We start from the raw sequence: 21570 nt of genomic DNA, 5'->3' as shown, positions 1-21570 counted from the left end.
CCCGCGTTAGCAGCCTCGGGTCGGGTCGGGTGTGGCCGCGCGCGCCGCGCCTGGCTGGCTGGCTGGCTCGGGCGTCGCTCTCTCTCTCTCTCTCGCTCTCTCTCTCTTCTCAGGCGGGCCGGCGCCATTTTGTGTGGTGCAGCCTCGGAGCCAGCCTGCCGTCCCTACCGCCGCCGCCTGCCTGCCTGCCTGCCGGCCAGCGAGCCCACGATCGAGCGACCGAGCGCGGCGCCAGGCCCGCCCGTACAGTGACTGTGCCCCGTGCCCCCGTCGCGCCCGCCCGCCCCCCCAGCCCGGCCCCCCCATGGCGGTGGAGAGCCCCAGCGTGCCTCCGCCCAGCAGCCCCCACGCCAGCAGTCCCCCGGCCCCCTCTCCGGCCGCCGCCGCCGCCGCCAACCCCCTGCTCCTGCACGGCCCCCTCGGCAGCCCGGGCCTCGGCGGCGCTGGCGCCCGGCCGCTCCAACAACACCTCCTCCTCCACGGGCCCGGCCCGGACGAAAGGTCCAGTACCCGCCTCTCTTTTCTCTCTCTCTCTCTTCTCTCTCTCTCTGGGTCTCGCGGGGGGCGGCGGGCGGCGGGGGTCTCGCGGGGCGGGGGAGGGAGCCCTCACCAGCGCCGGGGCGAGCCGGGCCGGGCCGACCGGCGGTAAGTAGCAGCAGCAGCAGCAGCAGCCGCCGCGGCCCATTTCCTCCCCCGCCGCGCCGACCGAGGGGTTCAGCCGGGTTAAAAAGCCCGAGCCCGCCGCGATGCGTCCGGGAGCCCCTCGTGGGCCGAGTCCGCTTCCGCTCCGAGGTTCGGCTGAGCTCGAAGGAAAACTGTAAGCAGCCGCGAAGTGCGACAATCACAAGAGTCCCCAAAGTCTCACCACACGCTCCCGCGTCCCCCCCGCGCCCCCTCCCCCTCCCCCCGCGACCGAGCGTGGCCGTGTACAGTACAAGCACCTGAGCGCCCCTGTTGTGGCCCGTTGTTAACCACACACCGTGAACAGTCCACGCTTTTCCCCACACGAGATCAAGGAAGCCGGGTCCTGCCCATTAGGTTAGCCCCGAGCCCGGTCCGCTCCAAAACCGGCCCCCAGTTTGGTAGCATAACCGTGTACCCTGGCACACTCTTTCCTTTTTTTTCTGAGTGGGGAGGAAGCCACTCTTGCTCATCTAAAATAATGTTGCCTTATTTGTTCCCCTTTACTTGCCTACCAAGTTGGTGTTGTGCTCATGTACTAGAAAACCTAAATTTACAAAACAAGGAAATAAGTTGGGCATTTTTAAAAGTTAACATACAGTACTAATGCACCATTAAGCCAACACCTCTATAGTTCTTTGTAATTTCTGCCTCTTTAGTGTGGTTGTCTCTGAATTCACACTGTAGGGTCAATCGGGTATTCTTGGCGAGCATAAATTTTCCTTTCTGGTACTAAAATGTGATGGCCAAAATAGGAGTAGTTAACTTGATCAATGTTTATAGCTTGGGACGAAGTAGATTTCACTCGCATACTTTATTTTATGAAGCAACAAACATACATTTTCTCAAAGAACACATTTCATTGTTGTAACAGCTCACTATAACATATATGAAACATTCAGTCACTATAACATATATGAAACATTTAGCTATTTTACAGCGTTTCAACCAACCTTTTAGAAATTTCCATAACCCAATTGACTTTTTCCCATTATTTCCGAGGAAGCTTGGGTCCACAGGAGAGCGAGGCAGGGAAGAGCAACCGAAAGCTGCCATTTGACTTCAGCTTTCAATGGCGATTGCCATCTTGCCGTTCCAGATTTATAATTTTAAATTAATCATTAAGCATAAGTGTGGATGAAGCTGTCTCTTAGCATTTAAAATAATTCCTTGATATTTCTAAACCTTAGACCAGAGCTTCTGGGGTCCATCAGAATCTTTTTCTTGATAGTTGTTATAAAATGGGGCTCGGAGTTCGCATAGGAATAGACAGAAGAGCATACCAAAATTTTATATATTGTTTTACACTGTAAATTCTGATCCTTTGCCCAGTAGTTTGGTATACACTCCAAATATGCTGGTTGATGGTCTACAAAGCTTCTCTATTTTTCCCTGGATAGTTTTGCAGGAAAAAAGTGGGGAAAATCAGGATTGGGAGATTCCAGGGTTAGGAATCAGCTGGGCCAGCTGGCAGATTCCTGCTCTGCTGCTGTTTTGAAGTGGCATCTACTGACTTCCCACTGGTTGTCTGCTCTAAGAGAAACCTGTTGAATTTGGCACATTCCCTCTTGGAAGAATTGGCTCAGTGGTGAATCTTGTGAGTCAGCAGAATTCTAAAGGAACACAGCACCTTTAGTATTCTGACCTCTTCACTCAAGCGTTGTGTTTGCCAGCAGGCCCAGAGGTCGCCTGGCATTTGAATGGCTTCCAGAATTGCAGCAGGTCTCCTGGAGACAACAGCTGCACTGGACAGCTGCAAAGAGGGGCAGGTGAAATGTATTCCATATTTGGTCTTGGAGGTAGGGATGTCCTCAATGTTAAGGAAAACAAAGCAAAATTAGCCATCCCCATTTCATAGTGTGTAACCCGGCCTTTGAAATTCTCCATCAAAGGCAACAGCGCTCCTGCCTCCACCATGGAAGTGAAAATCCAAAGTCAAGTTAGTCTCTCTTGAAGCTCTGCTGGGATATAGAATTGATTAGGCGAATTGACTCTGATGGAAATCAGCAGAATATAGTCAGGCTCTGAGCGGTTAGGTAAAATTGTGTTTGGCTTGTTTTTGGTGGAAGCAGCATTTCTTTTTGTATGCTTTTACCTATTGAGTGAAGTGCACTTTTAGGTAAAATTTTACTTTGACCATTCACAATAATGTTCTTCAAATGTTACTGGTTGTGAGTATTGTTTTTTTTTGTAGCTGCAACTCTACGGTTTGCCTTAGTTTTGGGTTCAGTTCAAAGCAGGCTAGGAACTGTGGTGCTGTAGTTGTATTCGTTTCATCTTCCTTTATGAAGAAATCGCACTGTTAATGTTGCTGGCCCCAGTGTCTTGGGGTGTGTGGTGTGTATAACCAGTGGTGGCTTTGAGTGTGCGACTCAGCAGCCTCCCCTGGCTTGAGCTGGCACTTCCTGGATCCTCCTGGAAACTTTGAAAGAGAAGCACCGCCTCCATTTTGTGGCAGAGGGTTGCAGGGCAATCCTGCCAGGAGATCCGCGAATCAGGCTTGGCTGGGGAAGATTTCCGCGGCTTTCTTGTTCAGTGCCACTAGGCGGCTGCAGAGACAACCAGCTTTAAAAGAACAGAATTTGAAAAGTTATTTCTGTCTAGTTTTCAGGACAAAGCTTATTTAGTCTTCCATTTATTTTTCCTATTGGAACTAAGCCAGAGCCTGAAGTTCTGTCATTGAGATTCTAGTCTGTAATCTTTTTTAAGAAGTAGGGATACTTTATTTGACCAAGTGTGATTAGACACACAAGGAATTTGTCTCTGGCACAGAAGCACTCGGTGCACTTGCAGTCAAATGATAGAATCATAATCCTGTTCATAATAATCATAGTGCCAGTGTCATCGCTCCTCTCTGCTTGTCCTCCTCGTTTTCAGTGTTCTCCGCTTCAGCTCTGCATTATGCTCCCTTCAAGCTTTGTGATTGTTGAGTCCTTCCTACCCTTTTCCAGCTCTAATCTTGGTGCCTGGACCATACAGCTTCCCTGCACGTTCGGTTATCCCCCCCCCGCTCCTCCTTTGAGCTTCTGCCAAGGCTTCATTGATCCTCCAACAACCAGGCACTAATCCCTGCCCTGAATACTGCAATATTGCAGTATGAAAACTGCCTGAATTAGTGACAGGAGAGGGAGGAATGTCTGGATCAGACCTGGGAGGAGAATCCCATGCTGGGCTGCTGTCTGGCTCAAGTCATGTGATCTGTGAGCTCACACAGGTTGGCTGTGAGGCAGCAGCCTACCTGGAGAACATTCTGCAGAGGTAGCCAAATGTAGTCCCATGGTGGGCCAGCCACAAGACTAGCAATTCCCCTAATATTAGCTTTATCCTGTGAAAACACCATAGCTTCATGGCAACTACGTTGCTTTGTTCTGTAGCCGGGGTGAAAACGTTTGGCAAGTTGGAGGTGGCAGAATCGTACACTTTTCAGTAATAATAATAATAATTTTACTCAGAGTTGTAGTTAGTAGCTTGCCACACAGCTGTAAGCCAACATGTGTTAGATCTTCCGGGATTATTTTTGCTTTGACATTGCAGTCTTAAGACCCAGCACTTGACAAATCCCATATTTGGGAGCAGTCCCAGTGAATGCAGAATATCTGAGTAGGCATGCATTGGAGAGCCAGTTTGATATCATGGTGAGACCGTGAGCTCCAATCCTGCCATGGGCACAAAGCCAGCTGAGTGACCTTGGGCCAGACATTTTCTCTCCGCTCAGGAAGGAGGCAATGGCAAACTACTTCTGAAAAACCTTGCCCAGAAAAATGCAGAGATTTGTCCGGACAGTCTCCAAGAATCAGACAGGATGGAATGGAAGGGTGAAAAAAAGCACGCATTGGCAGGCTGCCCTTCCACCTGAAAACAAGTGGCAGAAACTAGGCCTAACAGCCTTAAGACTCCAGTCACCTTTTGTCTGCTATCTTGCCCACAAAATTGATTTCCTGGAGAGGGGTTCTGTTCTTTTCAGAAACAGTTCAACAATTCAACCTGATAAAATTGTATCACCTGATCTAATTTTGCTTTGGCCATGAAATCATAAGTGCACAGTTTTGCTGCTTGTGGTCTGTGAATAATTCTGGAGTTCATTTCTTGCTTTGGTCCTTTCCTAGTTTGACATGAAAGACTCATGTTGGGCTTAGCAGCGGGAAATATAGAGATGAAGAAGTCAGATTGAGAACAGAGTTCCAGCAGCAATTGACAAGCTCTTTGGGGGGAAATTTAAGGTCCCCAAAGAGACAAAACAAGTAAAGGGCAAGAACTAAGCTGGACAAGACTGGAGAGATCTTGCCTAAGTTTTGCTTCCTTTTTTCATTTGGATATTGATAAAACTAACTTGTCAGTAATTTCGGGAAGAAATGTCTTAACTTGTTTTGTATTCAGATATACCAGTAGCTTCCTGCAAATTTGATGGCTTGTAGTATAAAAGATATTGGCTTCTGTATTGGCATTTTAGTTTGGGAAATTGAGGATTTCCTATTTTAGAATACTGGAAACTAGACTTTTAAAAAGAAAATGGTTTATCACCAGATTTTATTTAAAAAATTGATTAGGCTCACTCATCATGCTTAGCCAAAGCCTAGTTTGTTGTGCTTTCTATGTTGTTCATATCCATTGTTCGTAAACTAATTTATTGCATTGCCAGTTGTTAACAGTAAGTTGTGGCTAACTAATTCTGCTTCAGAATGATTATGGAGCAGTTCCTATTAGATGCATAATAGCAAGGGCTGGACAGCCAGCTGCCAGGGATACTTGAGAATTCCATGTGCCATATCTGATGGCTTTTGTGACTGTGCAGGTGTCAGGCATGAAAGACCAGTTCTATACGCGAAGGTCCAATTAATCTAGACAGCTTATGAAGAGGAGTCTTCTAAACTAACAGTGAGTGCCTGTTTGGAGTTAGAGAAGGATCCATGGAATTCAAGTGGGTTGGATGGGGTTTGCCCCTTGTCCCTTGGAACAGGAAATGACCTTGAGGGACAGGAGGAAGAGCCACTTCTGAGGGGACACTCAGATAAAAGGGTCCTGAGCCCAGCCCAAGAATATAACATATGACACCTAACAGACAAATTCTCCTCAGGTCACATGAAGATTGAGGAAGCAAATTTAGACATGCAAGATTCCGTTCCCAAAGCTTTACAGTAAAAGTCATACGGGCCTGTGTGGCATCAGTTTTCTAGTCTGGTCTTCCATGAAGGGCCAAGACATCTTCTCCAGCAGGTGGCCCACCTTCCATTTTCTATAGACCATGCTAAAAAAAAATCCTTTTTATGTTGCTTTTAATTTCTCCTGAAGAATCACATTCTTTTTATACTTTTGCATTCCTTGTCGTGATTCTTCAGATACTACCTGTTTGCTGATAAATTTCTTTAATGATTACATTTTTGGGGGGTTATAGCTCAGTCAAATGCTCTGTCTGTCCACAGCAGGTGTTCCCCATTTTTTTTCTTATTGTATGTCAAGAATCATGTGTCACTGGGAATTGAGTGGCACATAAATGATGCTGGTCATCATCGTCATCATCACCATGATCCCAATCCAGCCATGTTCCCTTTGTCCTATAAATGTCCAGATGTTTAAGCTCTCCTAATTATCTGGTAATTGACTACAATAAATATTATTTATCTAAGCTAACTCCATAACTGAACAGATGTTGGCTTGTATCTGGATTTAATTATAATTTGAGTAACTACACTGAAAGAACTGGGCCTTAAATTAATCATCATATGTAGCTGATGGTCCCATTGCTTTCAATGAATTTAAATATGAACTATTATAGTAATTGCATTTTAGTTGTAAGTTTCAATCTTGTTCCTTTTTTGTGCATCGCTAAATTTCATGTGCTGATCAATTACGTGGGGTTAATTTGGCTTTCTTGCACTTTTTTTTCCTGCCAACGGGCTAGGGTTATTGATCGACGATTTGACAGTTACCTCTGCTAATTTATATACCTGTGCCATTGGTATCATACCAATCATATCTGCATTGGGCTAAAAAATTTTGGACACGAGATTTTAACACTATAGTAGTGGCAAGCAAAAAAGGGGCAGGAGCTGTAAATTTTAAATAAAAAGCTAAAACTAGAGATATCCCCCGCCCCCAAGCATACACAATGGCAGAAGTCACGGAAAAATCCCTATACATGGAGGTATGGCACATTTAACATTTCCCCCCTGCTCTGAGACCTCGAAGGGGAGGGGAGTGAATTGTTTTTGATAGCTGTCAGTATGATGGAAGGCTTGGCTTTTGTAAGATGATAATATCTGTGTAAGTGATTGCACAGGTAGAGCTGAAGCCGCCGGTTTCTTTTCAGTTGTGTGTGCCTTTAAGGCTGCACCCCTATGCAGTAACCCCCGACTAAATCGTATTGAAATAACTCTCTGCTCCCTCCTGCCTCTGCAACCCCCTGAGAGGGCTTGTTTTGCCTCAACTTTGCTGCCCTTTAGAAAAGCTTTAAAAACTTGGGTTTTCAGACAGGCCTGAATGTTTTGTGATTCCAATTGATTGATTCATTGATGATGGCTGACTGGCTAGCCGGCTGATATTATTTGTTTATTTATACAGTGTGCTATTTGGTTGTGCGTTATTAGGATGGCACTGTATGGTGCCTTTTGATTTGGCAGTACTTTAAATCTACTACATCATTATTATAGTAAGACCCTATGGACCAAAGAAAAGCCTTGGAACTCCAGCACTAAATTCTCCTAGTCAGCAGTTATGTAGGGGCTTCTTTCTTCTTACATCTGTAGGTGGAAGCATAATACAGTTGTCGTGATCAGTCCTCTAATCCCACCATTCTCGAATCTGTTGTTCAGCCGATTGGCTGTTACCATCTCCTCCTCCTCCTCCTCCTCAGGTGAACCCGGTGGACTATCTGACGGAGCAACAGGGGTGAACCACTAACGCTTGCTTTGAAGTCGCTTGCTGTCTTGGGGCCTTTGGGCTCCTGGCCTTCAGAGAGGCTCCGTGGTAGAAAGTAGAAATTGGAGGAGGCCACATGTTGCAGCATCCAGGTCTGGAGTTTTAGCTCACAAAATCACCTGAGGCTTCAAAAGTCAGTCTTGTGGTTCTGCCTTTGGAGAAGACAAGTCTGATGTTCTGCTGTGGGAAATACGGTGGAGCAAAAGGGAAGGCTTAGAACTGCTGTTGTCTTCTTCTGAACATGAAAAGCTGCTGGCTGTGAAGCTTGCTGCCAGGAGGTTTATCTTCCAGATTGCAAATGCGGTTTTCATCCAGAACCTCAAGATGGAATTTCAGATAGCTGAAGTGAAATGATTTCTGTCTTTCTACTCCAACTAATGCAGGTCCAGTCTCACTGCATTAAACAATTGCAAGGGAAAAAAAAATCCTTGCCAGTATATTCAAATCATTCTGTAGTTCTAGGATTATTTTCTGGTCCCTCAGACCAACTTCACCAAATTTTCTGGCTTTCCTTCTTCCAATGTCAGTCATGGGAATAAGAAAGATGCGATTTCTTTTCCAATAAGAAGAATGAGGTTTCTGACTTTGGATTTGGAATGGAGTTGCTTCCCAGTGACAAATTTTACATTGGAAGATACAGATCAAAACTATTTCAGTGCATTTGTGTACAGTAAATATTTTCATTAAACCTTTGCTAATTGACAGCTGAAGGTTGGTTATGAAGCCAATTTTACTTTCTATTTGGGCAGCAAAGCATATAGTAGGTGAAAATTTGGTGTTTTCTGTCACAGATAAATGTTTTGCATAATTAAAAAAATCAATTGTATTTGGATTATACTATACTGCTTTATATCCAGCAGATTCATACTGATTTATTGCTTGCCAAAATTAATCGAATTCGTCAATTGCAGCTTATCTAATCAAAATATGTAAATTACAATGCAATTGATAACCATTTGTCTTTGTGGGTAGTTTTCTGTTCTCAGGAAAATATTACAGAGATCTGTTCTGGCTAACAGGTTAGACCTCCCCCCCTTTTTTTTTTTTTTTTGGTCACTGAATTGCCCAGAGGGATATTTGAAAAACATAGGGAAATAGTTTGTAATTGGTGTGATTCTCAGTTTTGAAACCTGGCTTTGCTCTTTATCCTGCTACTTCCAGTCGTTGATTTTGCTGCTCCACCTTTTCAGGGAGGATGGTGAGTTGGAAGAAGGAGAATTGGAAGACGACGGGGGTGAGGAGCCCAACGGTGCTTCAGAGGCACATGAGAAGAGCAGGAGGGAAAAAAATGAGAAGCACCACAGCGACTCAGATGAAGAAAAGACGCATCGGAGGAAAAGGAAGCGTCGGAAAGAGAGAGAGAAGGAGAAGCGGAGATCAAAAAAAAAAAGAAAATCTAAACACAAAGTGAGTAATGCGAGATGAGTCTTGAGGGGCTAGCTTGCCTTCCCTTCTCCCTTGGAAGCAGGAGATGTCTGTGCGGGGGAACAGAGCTCAGGCTGCGTTTCTGCGCCCCACACAAAACCAAACTGCTTGATTGGCTAGGGGATGGCACCCTTTCCAGGCCCTTGCCCCTGCACGTGGCCTGACAGTCCCCCAGTAGACAAATCGTGTATCAGAGGATACTGAACTTGCACCAGGGAGGATCATGGCAGACTCGGCCATCTTCCAGGCTTTGGCCAGAATTGGCGGATAAGGATTGAAAGGGCTGCGGGGGGTGGGGGGCGGGGGAGGGTGAGAGCCTGGTTGGGAGTCAATGACTTCTCTTTTCCCACAGCGCCACGCTTCTTCCAGCGAAGATTTCTCCGACTTCAGTGAGGATTCTGACTTCAGCCCAAACGAAAAGGGGCACCGGAAATACCGGGAGTACAGCCCCCTCTACTCCTCTGTGAGTGCTGAGGGTCAGCCATAAGGGTGCCCTGAGGGTGGGATCCCCGGGGTACATAAGCCTGTCAGATGTCCTGGTAGTTTAGCAGTTGAAATGGTGCTGTTTGGTTCTGCGTGCTGGCTTTAAAATGGCAGCAAATCAACGATGTTTGCTTCTGCTGATTGTCTAAAAGTGATGCTTTATAGAATAATGGTTTATAAAATTGGTCGAGACCCACTTCTTCTTTTGGGGGTCCAGTTCAGCTTGTGTCCTCTCTTTTGTGCAACCATAACCATTTGTGTGTTTGCCTCCAGTCCCATCAGCAGTACTCATCCTCTCACAGTGGGCCAAAGAAGGGCTATCCTAAAATGGAAAACAAGAGCTACCCTCCCTACGAAGAATACGAGAACGAGGGCTACTGTGACTACGAGGGGGAGGAGGAGGAGGACATGGGGAAAGAAGAGTACGATGACTTTGCAAAGGAGCTGAATCAGTACCGGAGGGCAAAGGAGGGGACGCACAGGGGGCGAGGTACACTTGCTTTTCCTTCAGCCCAGACCCTCTGCACGCGAGGCAGAGGCTAGCCACTAGGCAGCCAGACAAAACAAAAGAAAAAAAATCAGGCCCCTCCTGAAAGTGGGACCATCTGCCCGTAGCCATCCATGGGGAGTGTGTGCTGCCTTTTTAAATGACCCAACAGATACCACGTTTTACTCCGGAGTGCTGAACAGAATGGAGACAGCTCTGGTCCTGCTTCCTTTCTTCAGCAGGGAAGAACTCTGCACCTCTGCTTGTTGAGACCGTCTGTCCCTGTTTGCATGTGACCTATCCAAGTCCCAATTGACTCTAGTTCCAAAAGGGCACTCGGCTCCCGCTAATGCAATATTTTCCAAGTTAATGCTTTTTCTTTCTGAGTTTCTTTGATTTGGGAGCTGAATTTTAGAAATGTAGCATGCAGGTGTAATCTCCATTGGTTTGCAGAGGCTGGTATACAACATTGCATGAAAACGTTGTTGTCTCAAAACTGGGAATAGATATCAGATGCCGTTGTGGTTCTCTCCCTAAACAGTGATCCCAGTTAAGAGTATTGCCTTGAGTTGCTACTTTTTCTCACAGCACTAAGTAAAATTCTTTGAACACACCATATTGGCTCAGTTCCCACAACACACTAAACCAGGCAGATCAAACAAAACCAGTATAGTTTAGTGTACGTGCAAATGCTGGAGTCTGATCAGTTTGGCACCTTCTCTGGTTTGTGTCAACAGGTGGCCGTGGCCGTGGCCGAGGTTACCGTGGACGTGGAAGAGGTGGAATGAGAGGACGAGGTATGGGCAGGAGCAGTCGAGGCAGGGGAAGGGGAGAGCACCCTGAGGAGGAGGAGGAAGAAGTGTACGACGAGGAGATGGAGGTGAACATTGTGATCTGCCCTTGCTCAGCCTGGCTTCCTGCCACGGTGCCCTTTGGCTGATTTTCCCTCTGTCTGCCTGGCAGTTCTGCGAAGGGGAAGAGCCCATGGGGGAGGAAGACTATGATGATTATTCCAAAGAACTGGACCAGTACCGCAGAAGCAAAGAAGGAAGGGGGAGAGGTACGTGGGCGGAGGGAGAAAAAGCCGAGCCCCCCCTGTCCAAGGCCTCTGCCAAGCAGATGGCCAGATGTGGTTTTCCGTGGCTGGGCTGCAGAATCAATTTGAGTGGTCTTGTTACAGGCATGGGACGTGGACGAGGCCGTGGTTCCAGGGGGCGAGGAGGCAAGGGGATGAGCCGTGGACGAGGTCATCGTGGCCGATCAGGCCTAGGCAAAGCAGCAGCGCTTAATGAGGAGGAGGACTACTATGAGGATGACCTGGGGGTAAGTGGCGTAGGAGGCCCCTCCCTGGCTTTGGGTTTAACTGGGGCTTGAAGTTGGACGGAGGCCAAGAAGTGGCAGCGTGGGAGTGAACTCCCTGGGAAGCCCAGGTGAGGCCAGGCACCTTCCACTGCTAGGACTGGGGCCTCAGCAGCGGATGCAACTGGGCTGCTCAGGACAGGTGAATCAGAAACTCCCAATAACGAAGAAAAGAGCGTGAGGCTCAGCATCCTCCGTTCTCATTGGCTCTGGACTGAGCGTAAGGCCGCGGTCTCAACTCCACGTGGTCTTAGTCCTGAACCTGCCTCCTCAGTAGTCGGGGCTGGAGGTCAAGAGAAGTCTGGGCTTGCATGGATCTGACTGACGTACAGCTGCAGAAGAGTGGGTGGGTGAGCCAAGGGGGAGCTTTGGCAGGCGCTTCCTAGGAAACCAACAAAATGCCTTTTTTTCCCCACCTAGAAATTATTTAGGCTACCAAATTAATTTTATCTGACTTTTATTCTTGCTACTCTTCCTTCTTACACATTGTTTTTAGTTTTTTTCACAAGGGTCTGCCTAACATTGACATATAAATTAGTCCAGTGAATATTTTTCTTGCAATCTGTACAGGACGGAGGTGGCAGCTGTGGAAATTACAGGCGGACTGATCACGAGAAACCCCACCAGTCAGATAAGAAAGGGAAAGTCGTCTGCAAGTATTTTGTGGAGGGAAGGTGCACTTGGGTAGGTGCAGCCCGTTTATGGCACTTTGACCCCTGCAGGATCAGTGGTGGAGGTGCCCAATCCGTAGTCCCCATTGAACCCAAGCTTTCTGTTGCTAAATGAGGCATTTGTTAAGTGAGTCTCACCCCATTTTATGACCTTTCTTGCCACAGTTCTTAAGTAAATCCCTTCAGTTATTAAGAGCCACATGGTAGTTAACTGGCTCTGGCTTTGCAACAGTGGATCATGTGATCCCAGGACATTGCAGCCATCACAAATACCTGCTGCTGGTCGCCAAGCGTCCGAATTCTGATCACGTGACCACAGGGGGCGCTGCAACGATCGTAAGTGGAGAAAATGGTCATAAGTCACTTTTTTCAGTGCCTTGGTAACTTCGAATGGTCACTGAATAAATGGTTGTAAGTCGGGGATTACCTGCAGGTGCCCTCGAGCAGGAGTCTAGGGGCTGGTGCAGGACCTTTTGTGCCTGGGTTGCCCAGGAGCAGAGAAGGCGCCCGCTTCGTTCCCTGTGGCATAAGGTGGGGGACGTGGGCGAGGAGGAGTGCCAGAACAGCCTTTCTTCATGTGCATCAGTGCCCCCCCCCCCAAAAAAAAAGTGTTCTTGTGGCCCCAGTGTTCGAAAAGGGCCTGCTTAGCCATTTTCACTTAGTTCTCTATGCAGCAAATCCTCTCGGCAATGTTTAGTCCCATGGTAGATTTAAAGTTTTAGAGCCTGCCTTTCAGATCAGAATCATTTACGTACACTTAATAAACAGTGAAGGGAGCAGCCATGTCGTTCATTGAAGCTGATTTTCCACAATCGGCATCCTCCTTTGCCTGCTCCAGGCCATGGTAGTTCCTCTCTGCTCCACTGTCACAGATGCCTTAGTCTCTGCAAGACCCCTGCCCTGGGCTCCTTCCTTCGTGAGACTCCACTGCACAGATGAGGGGACTCCCCCCTGGCTTCATGGGGATACTTTAATTCAGCAACCACAATGATAATAATAATAATGACGACGACAACAACAGGTTCAGATGTCTTCTGGTCCAACGCCCGGCTTTCCTGCCGGAGCCCTTGGTCAATCTGGCTTCTCTTGAAGTGCCCCTGACGTCCCTTGGCTTCCTTGCTATCCTATCTCTGCGTGTTCTCCCATGGAGTGGTACTTTCCTCAAAGCTGCATTTGCATTTGTTTATCCCCAGTTAGGAAGGGATGGGATTAACCGTGGGCCAGGCTCACCCGGCAGACTGAGGGAGGAGGCAGGAGGGGGTAGGACTGGCCTTGAAATGATTGTCGTGGCTGTGCACAGCAGCCCTTCTCCCAGCAGCCAGGGTGAGATGCTTTGCATCCTGTCAGCTGATGTCCTGTTGTGTTTGTGGCTAAGCCTTTTGTATTTTTCCTGCCAGGGGGAACACTGCAACTTTAGCCATGATATTGAGCTACCAAAGAAGAGGGAACTGTGCAAATTTTACATCACTGGCTACTGTGCCAGGGCGGAGAATTGTCCCTACATGCATGATATCCTTTCCGGTCACTTTCGTCCAGCGTGTTTAGGACAGGGTTTGGGGAGGTTTTTGGTAGCCTGGTCTGCCTCTCCCTACTGGGAGGACTCGCTGACTGCAGGCCGCAGGCCAGCTTTTTTCTCCCAAGGGGATCTTTCGGGGGGTCTTTGTGGAAGCAAGAATTGTGAAATCGTGGGTCTCCTGACCCTGGTGGGTCCCTGTGGCTTTTTTGTTTTGTTTTTTGTTTTGTTCTTTGCTTTCCTCAACACCTGGCACGGGATTTCCCTTGCAAACTGTTTCACACCACTGGGAACTGCATTAACGGAGAGGACTGCATGTTCTCACACGAACCGCTCACTGATGAAACTCGGGAACTCCTGGATAAGGTAAAGGGACAAATGGGCACCCAGATACTCCTCCTGCTCTGCAGACAGGCCTCAGACGGGCCCTGCCGTTTTCGTAGTCAGGAGCGGGCTCCAGCTCGGCACGGTGGGAGGTGCGGCTGGAGAAACTGACCGCCAGCCTTGGCCTTGCCTCTTAGATGTTGGCAGATGACGCAGAAGCCGGCGCAGAGGATGAGAAAGAAGTGGAGGAGTTGAAGAAACAGGGCATCAACCCACTGCCCAAGCCACCTCCTGGGGTGGGATTGCTGCCCACTCCCCTGCGTCCCCCAGGGCCCCCAGCTCCAACCTCCCCTAATGGCCGGCCCATGCCCGGAGGGCCCCCTGCCCCTCCCCCTCCCCCTCCCCTCCCTCCCCCAGGGCCACCACAGATGCCTCTCCCGATCCACGAGCCCCTCTCGCCTCAGCAGCTGCAGCAGGACTTGTACAAGAAGATCCCTTCCCTCTTTGAGATTGTCGTGAGGCCGACAGGGCAGCTGGCAGAGAAGCTGGGGGTGAGGTAAGCGTTGCCTCCCGTCCCGGGAGAGGGGATGCAGAAGGGGAGGGGGCTTCTGCCACAGTTCTGCCCTGGTGGGCGGCAAGTCCCAGATGCCTGGATTTCCTGGGCAGCCTGGCTGTCGTCTCCCTTATCAGCCGGAAGGAGGTGCTTCGTTGAGATAAGGGGCCCGCCTGACCTCAGTCCTCTTTCCCCCTCTAGGCATCCTGGCCCATCCCCACCTCGGTTCCCTGGGCCTGGGCACCCAGAGTTGCCTCCTGACCTGCCCCCCGACCTGCTTCCCGACCTGTGTGCAGACATCTGTCCTGATATGCCGATGGGCCCAGGGATGAACCCTGGCCCTCCATTGGGCCCCGGACCCCCCATGATGCCCTTTGGCCCCGAAGAGATGCCCCCCAGGCCCCCAACCCAGGACTTCTATGACAACTTCTACCTGCACCCAGAAGGCCTGGAGATGGGCCCAGGCAAGTCTCTGGGTGGGCTGGGTGGCTTTGTTTGCCCGGCATTGGAACAGGAGGCTGGCTGAGGGGTTGCCTTCTGCTCCAGGGGTCTCACTGCTCCCACCCCACCCCCTCCCCCCCATTTTCCTCGTAGAGGGCTACGCAGGCTATGAGGAGATCCCTGGGGAAGGGCTTTTCCCCGACCCTTCTCTGGAGCCAGATTCTTTCTGCGATGGAGGCCTCCCACGGCTGCAGAAACCCTCCAGCAGCATCCCAGATTTCCTGCCTTCCACCCAGAGGGCTCTCTACCTTCGCATCCAGCAGAAGCAGCAGGAAGAAGAGAGGGCTCGCCGTCAGGCAGAGAGCTGCAAGCAGGACCGAGACCACGAGGAAGGCAAGGGCAGCCGAGGCGGTGGGCAGCTGGGAGGGGCTCTGAGAGGGGAAAGCTAAGCCTGCTCCACGCTGGGCTTCTTCGATGCGCTGGTGGGGCCTGGAAGCCCTGGGGGGCAGTGGGGGGGCAGTTTGGCAGCAGAACCCAGGAGCAGCCACCATTCTGGCAGGGTCAAGGCTGCGCATATCACACTGCCCGAGTGTGATGGCCTATTCAACCGCCACAGGGACTGGGGAAAAGCGCCCTTGATTCTTCCTACTGAAGCTGTAGGGACGGACAGGCTCTTGTGGAGGAGGGCTCCCCAACCCCGTCCTTGTGAAACGGCCCCTGTAGACAACGGGAGAGCCAGTGTGGTCTGCTGGCTAAGGTGCTGGACGAGGATCCGAGAAACTGCAGGTCCATCTCCAGCCTTGGAAAAATGGGGTGACTTTGGGCCAGTCATGGTCACGAGAAGTAAAGGAAGCATTTTCCACTAAATCAATTGAGCTACTGGATGAAAAGTGGGGCAGGGGTCTCCCTTAGGATAGGGAAAGGCCCATCCGTGGAGTGCCCTCCCCCTTCCTGCTGGGACAGGAACCGATTCCTGCTTGTCAGGGGAGATGAAGGCAACTGTTGGCTAAGAAGGAGCAATTGTCGGGCGTTCTTTTCCGCAACTTGGCCAGTCTGCGGAAATATTTTTGAAGTTCCTCTTTCAAATGTGTCTTTGAAATTATTCTTGGTTGCTTCTTGAAGAGGCTTCTGAGATGGCAAGTATAGGCTCACCGCCCTCTCCATCTCTCTACCAGGCGATCCTGGCAACTGGTATTCCAGTGATGAGGATGATGGAGGCAGCAGCAGCGTCAGCTCCATCCTGAAGACTCTACGGCAGCAGAGTTCCAGCAGACCCCACGAAGACCTCTCTGGAAGCCCCGTTCCTGCCTCAGGCAGGAGCGATCCTCGCCTTCAGAAGAGCCGGCCAGCCGATCCTCGCCTTCTGCGTGACCCCAGGCTTTCTCGAAACCTGGAGCCTTCTGGAGCCGCAGAGGCAGGGCCCACCGATCCACGATTGGCACGGCACGGCGCATCCTCTGCCCCCAAAGCAGCAGAAGTTCTCCATTCGAGCCCTTCGGTCAGCCAGAAGGCTGTTCCTGTCCCAGAGGAGGAGGAAGGGGAAAGGGCCCTGCGGGACAAACCGGTCACCATCCCTCTGGACACCCTGCCGAACCACTCTCTGAAGGACCCTCGCTGCCAGTTGCAGCAATTCAGCCACATCAAGAAAGACGTCGTCCTGCTCATGCCCAGCTTTGCACGCATGGTGCTGTGGAGCCCTGAAGACTTGATCCCCCTGCCTGTTCCTAAGCAGGAATCCGTTCCTGTCCCAACTGCTCTCCAGGCCCTGCCTGCCCTTGATCCACGCCTGAACCGATCTCAGAATGCCAGCGTAGCTGACCCCAGGCAACGGGCTGGCTCCCAGCCAGAACCCTCGGCCAGTCCTGGCTCCAGCCTTCCAGATTTTGAGCTGCTGTCCAGGATATTAAAGACGGTCAACGCAGCAGGCAGCCCTGGGCAGAGTGATAAGCCAAGCGATCCCCGTACACGGAAGGCACCTGTGGACCCCCGGTTGCCCAAGTCTTCCGAGCCAGGATCCTCGGGGACCGCCAAGCAAGCTGAAGTCAGCTCCCTGCTAGGTGTGGGTGCAGAGGCTGCCGCCAGTATAGCCCCTTATGATCCCCGGCTCCTGACGGCCGGGGGGTTGAGCAGGGGCCCTGGCCAAAGCAGCGTCCTGAGTGGGATCAGCCTTTACGACCCAAGGACTCCCAGCCCTGGCTGCAAGCCTGCCGATTCTGCTGGCGAAGGGAGCCCAGCCACCAAAAGTGCCGAAGGCAGCAAAGGTGGCAACCGAGGGAAGGAGCCGCTGTTTGTGCGTCGATCAGCCTTGGACCAGCTAGAAGCTGAGAAGCCCAGCCCAGAGCCGGTGACTGACCGCTACAACAGCTACAACCGGCCACGGCCCAAGGCCCAAGGCCACTCTGCTCCTGCTTCCTCTGCTCCTGCTGTGGAGACGGCTGTTACTCAGCCTGGCGTCCACAACCTCCCTGTGCCGCCTGTCTATGGCATGGTGAAGCAGGCGGCCAAGTCGGGGGCAGGCAGCCCTTTTGCAGGCAACAGCCCTGCCCAGGAAGGAGAGCTGCAGGACGCGGGCTCTCTGAAGGATGTTTTTAAAGGGTTTGACCCGACAGCCTCCCCATTCTGTCAGTAGTATTAAGAGACTTGTACGTGCAGCCTTGTGTCCAAAAGAAGCAGCAGTGTTTGTTCTTCACTTTTTAAAAATTCCATGAATTGCCATTGACCGTGTACCTCCATCCTTTGAGCTTTGCTGAGTGTAGCCTCCAAGCGACCTTGTAGGAGAGGAACAAGGGTCTTGAGCCACCCCAGGCAGTATTGTGTCACGTCCCCCTCAGGGTTCCATTGCGGACTATTCTGAGGTCCACTTGGAATCCTTCAGTGTCTTCAAATCTGGGCTGGCTGGTTCTGCCAGCCCTTCCCTCCTCCTTTGCACAGTGGCTGGGCCATGTCTCCATCCCCCCTGCTTCTCCTCTTCAGGTATTTATTGTCTGTTGAATGGAGGATGAAAGGATGACAGTTTCCTAGCGTGCCCTGTTAAGGGGTGAAACTGTCAGCCGTGCTGATCTGTAGAATATATATATCTTTGTTTCTAAACTGTAACAATATATGTGTATCATAGCCTTTTTTAAAAAAGAATCTAGCGCAGCAAAATTATTATGGAGAAGTAACCATGATGAATTATTTTTGTAACTCTATTGAATTTTGTTTTAAATACCCTTCTGCCGTTTTCTTGGATTGCCGGATTCAGATGTGATACAGCCAGGCTACAACAGGCTGCTTCTGCCTCTGGTGGGTGGCCTCTTGAAGAAGTGATGCCTTCTACCAAAACAGAGTTTGTAGTATTGAAATTAAATTATTAATAACACTAATTTGCTTGTATGTGTCCTGTGCTCCTCTAAAAAGCAAACAGAAGCCCTGGTGTTCAGAAACGAGATGTTTGTCATTCCTGCAAAGAAGCATTTGTTCCCACAATCTTCTACGCAGGGGCAGCCATAGCCTTCTGGCATCCCAGAAAGCCCCGGGTGCAGTTCCCTTAAATACCAGGACAGGCAGTTGGGGGAGAGATTGCTGTGGACAAAGGGCCTGTTTTGTAACAACCAAGAGTAGCCCCGCAAATTTAATCTTTCCAGAATTGCTGAACAGAGCTAGAAGCCCGGCCTATTTCTGTCCTTCCAGTGCTTCTAACCGATGGATTTGGTCTCTTCTCAAATGCAGAGAACTAAGTTGCACTAGTTTGTCTTTAGAAGGCTGCTTCGTTTCTCCCACAATAGCCTCTTTCAAAGCTAGACCTTGTTTTGGGGTTAAAAGCAGTGACTTTTTGTCCTGATCCAGCCTGGCAAGAAGGGTGAGCGTCTGTGTGCGCTGGCTGGTGTGCTCTTGAGGTGGGCAATTTGGAGACTCCAACCTTACAGCTCTTCTGAGCAAGGGGGCTGAGCTGCATAAGCATAGCTTATTGGGGCTGAGAGGCCAGCCCCTTTTCTGCCTGGGAGGTGGCTGGGTCAGTAAAAAAAGGCCCACCTTCCCCACAGAGCAGATGAGCAACCCCGACTGCGGCCTAGCGGCTTCGGTGTAGTGGGATTGCAGCTTCTCCATGAAGTGTATGTGCAAGAGCTGCTAGCTGGTGTCTCTGTAAGAAACCAAGGGATAGAAGTCCTTTGGCCAGGGTCTTTGCAGCTTGACAGACTGCAGGGCGGGAGTGACTGGAGCAGGGTTCATGCCCAGGTTTAGCAGTGTTTAATCTGAAATGGGTGGGGGAGTCTCTGCCTTGGTGACTCCTACTTTTCCAAGCACCTCCCTTCTTTTGCCCAGGGAGTGTAGCACAGTGTAGAACTCACTTGGGAAGGAGAGAAAGTTATGTCCTTTTGGTACAAATGCAAACTAGTTTCCTTGGAAAGCCAAGCCGGATTCCTACTTTGCCATTTTCCAGCCACTTAGCTGTGCAGGCTCTTTATGCCGACCCACTAAAGTCCAGAGACGGAGAAGGGCTGGAGCAGATTTCCAAGGAACCTTTTTAAACTTGTCCGGAGTGAGCAGGACCTTGTGGAGAAGCTGTCCTGGTCCTGGGATCGATGAACAGCTTGTCAAGGAATATGCTCTTTGTGAAGTATTCTGTCTTGTGAACCTGCCTAGGTACATAGATGCTCTGTGAGATTTGTACAATCTGACTTTTGTAAATCAAGATCCATTCACTAGACTCAAATCTTTGTTATCAATGAAATTTGCCAGCGCTTTATAAAAATGCTATAAAATGTAAATATTATTTGAAAAGGGATTTGTATATATTGTACTGGTATTTTTACAGTGATTTTTGGTTGCATGGCTGTTCGCTTTTTTTTAAATCACACATGCGTCTTCCAACAATGTCCAGACTTGAGACTCCAATCGTTGTACTGCTGGCATTAAATGATGCAGTGATTTTAAAGATTGCCATCCATCTTACTTTGGTATGGAATTATTTCAAATATTCCTGTTGTGAGGCAGAAGGGCGCAGTCAGCCAGGCTACTGTTTATAGCTTGGCAGCTACAGTAAAATGTTTCTCAGGGATGAGGAGTGGTGGGGAAAGGGTCAGAGAAAGCTGACCTTGGAAGACCCAGCAGCCTAAACTCTGGGGGGGGCGGCTGAGAAGATGAAGGTGGCCTGCTTGAGTCCGAACAGTTGAGGCCAGGAGACCCCTTTCCCCAAAGACAATAGTTGCTGTGGTAAAGTTTGACCAGAGTCCGGGCTGCCGGAGATGCCAGGGGCATGAGCATAGGACTGATATTTCCAATCATTTTACTCTTATGGTCTCCCTCCACGCCCCACGCCCCTTTTTAGGTTTTCTGAGCTCAGAAAGGCAGCACAGGTATGACCACCAAAGAGGTCTAGGACTGGTCAAACCTTGGCTTCGGGCAGGTCATGCGTTGCCTGGAGAACGAGCCTGACCCTAATCCTAAGAACCAGGTATCCGCAGCTGCAGGAGGCCCGTTGGGCATCCCAGGAGGGGCTAACCTTGGAAAGAAGCAAGCCATGAGAATCTCCCTCGGGTGACCCATCTCCCAGCCTTCCTTGGTGTACTGCTGCTCTTGGGTGCAGCCCCCAGTCATGGGACGCCCTTTTCCTCCTTGCACCTGGGGGCAGAGTCCTGATCTCCTAACCCATTGCTTCCCCAATGGCAGCTGCAGAGGTGGGGACCCCTGTTGCCCTCCTGGTGGTGTGAGTTTGTTGTATCCCAGCCTTTTAAAAACAATTTAGAAACATTTACATGGACTAAATACACTTCTGGGTGGGTGGCCTTTCTTGTGATGGAATTGCTCCCAGAGGAATCCAGTGAGACTCACGCTGCCTTATCGCCGGTCAAAGATGAGGGTATTCGTGCCGGGCTTGGAAAGGGCCACTTATGGCCAGAGGCAGCCTGGGCTTGACTGACTACTCCAAGGCTAGGCTGTACTCCAAAGAGTGCCCCACCCCGCCAGCTACTGCTGTGGGTTGGAAGTTCTTGCAACGGTGGGGGGGGGGGGGTCACTCACCTGGTGTCCTCCCCCTCTCCCAGGGAAGATCCTGGGTGAATGAATCATTGCAACACAATGGTGAGAAACCCAAAATAGGATTTCAGGCCACAGTGAGCTCTTCTCTCTTCCCTCCCACCCTCATGCCTCTGATGGGTCATTTTCACAAAATAAATCATTCAAAAAATAAAATGTAAAAAATCAGTTTTTATCAAAACGAATAATTCAGTGGGAAACAGTGGGACCATGTGCAATTCTTCGAGAAGGTCCCAGGACGGCCTTCACTGCCACAATTGACGCTTCTGTGACCTTCAAGCCCAGGATCCTGTTTCTACAAAGAAAGAATCCTGGACTTGGATGGAACAGGAAGCAGAACTCAAACCCTGATGCAAATGCCCTGAGCAGGAGGTCGGGCTAGAAGACCTCCAAGGTCCTTTCCAGCCCTTGACTATGTTCTAGACCTGCTGCCCTGTTGTACGGGAGGTCTATCTTCAGCGCGAACGTAGCTGTCCCATTGAACTGGGGAGCTAAAAAGAGCACTGAATTATATGACCCTCACTTCCTTTATTAGCATTGCTGAAATGAATTTAAAAAAAGCAGGGTGGGAGTTGCCTGCGTGCCTGAGATCCCTTCAGGGGGGCAGGGTGGGGTGGGGTGGGGGAATGAAAATAGGATGTATGGTTGACTCCAGTCTGCCCTCTAGTGTCTGCTAGGATTTTCAGACAAACACATGGAG

General features: G+C 50.0%; 1 protein-coding gene across 1 annotated transcript; it reads left to right on the top strand.

The window, feature by feature from the left end:
- Positions 1-38: 38 nt before the first annotated feature.
- ZC3H4 (zinc finger CCCH-type containing 4) lies at positions 39-19787 on the top strand. Its single transcript, XM_026721462.2, has 14 exons — positions 39-501; positions 8787-9003; positions 9374-9484; positions 9778-9994; positions 10729-10871; positions 10955-11051; positions 11172-11314; positions 11921-12034; positions 13419-13530; positions 13791-13900; positions 14056-14414; positions 14613-14875; positions 15006-15245; positions 16028-19787. The coding sequence occupies exons 1-14, from the start codon at positions 305-307 to the stop codon at positions 17479-17481; spliced, it is 3777 nt and encodes a 1258-aa protein (XP_026577247.1). The 5' UTR covers positions 39-304; the 3' UTR covers positions 17482-19787.
- Positions 19788-21570: the final 1783 nt, after the last annotated feature.

This window comes from Pseudonaja textilis, chromosome 10, assembly GCF_049901715.1.
Source record: "Pseudonaja textilis isolate UNSWEBS1 chromosome 10, rPseTex1.2, whole genome shotgun sequence".
NCBI classification, from domain to species: domain Eukaryota; kingdom Metazoa; phylum Chordata; class Lepidosauria; order Squamata; family Elapidae; genus Pseudonaja; species Pseudonaja textilis.
The sequence above is the reverse complement of the archived record's forward strand: the minus strand, read 5'-3'. Positions and strand labels throughout refer to the sequence as shown.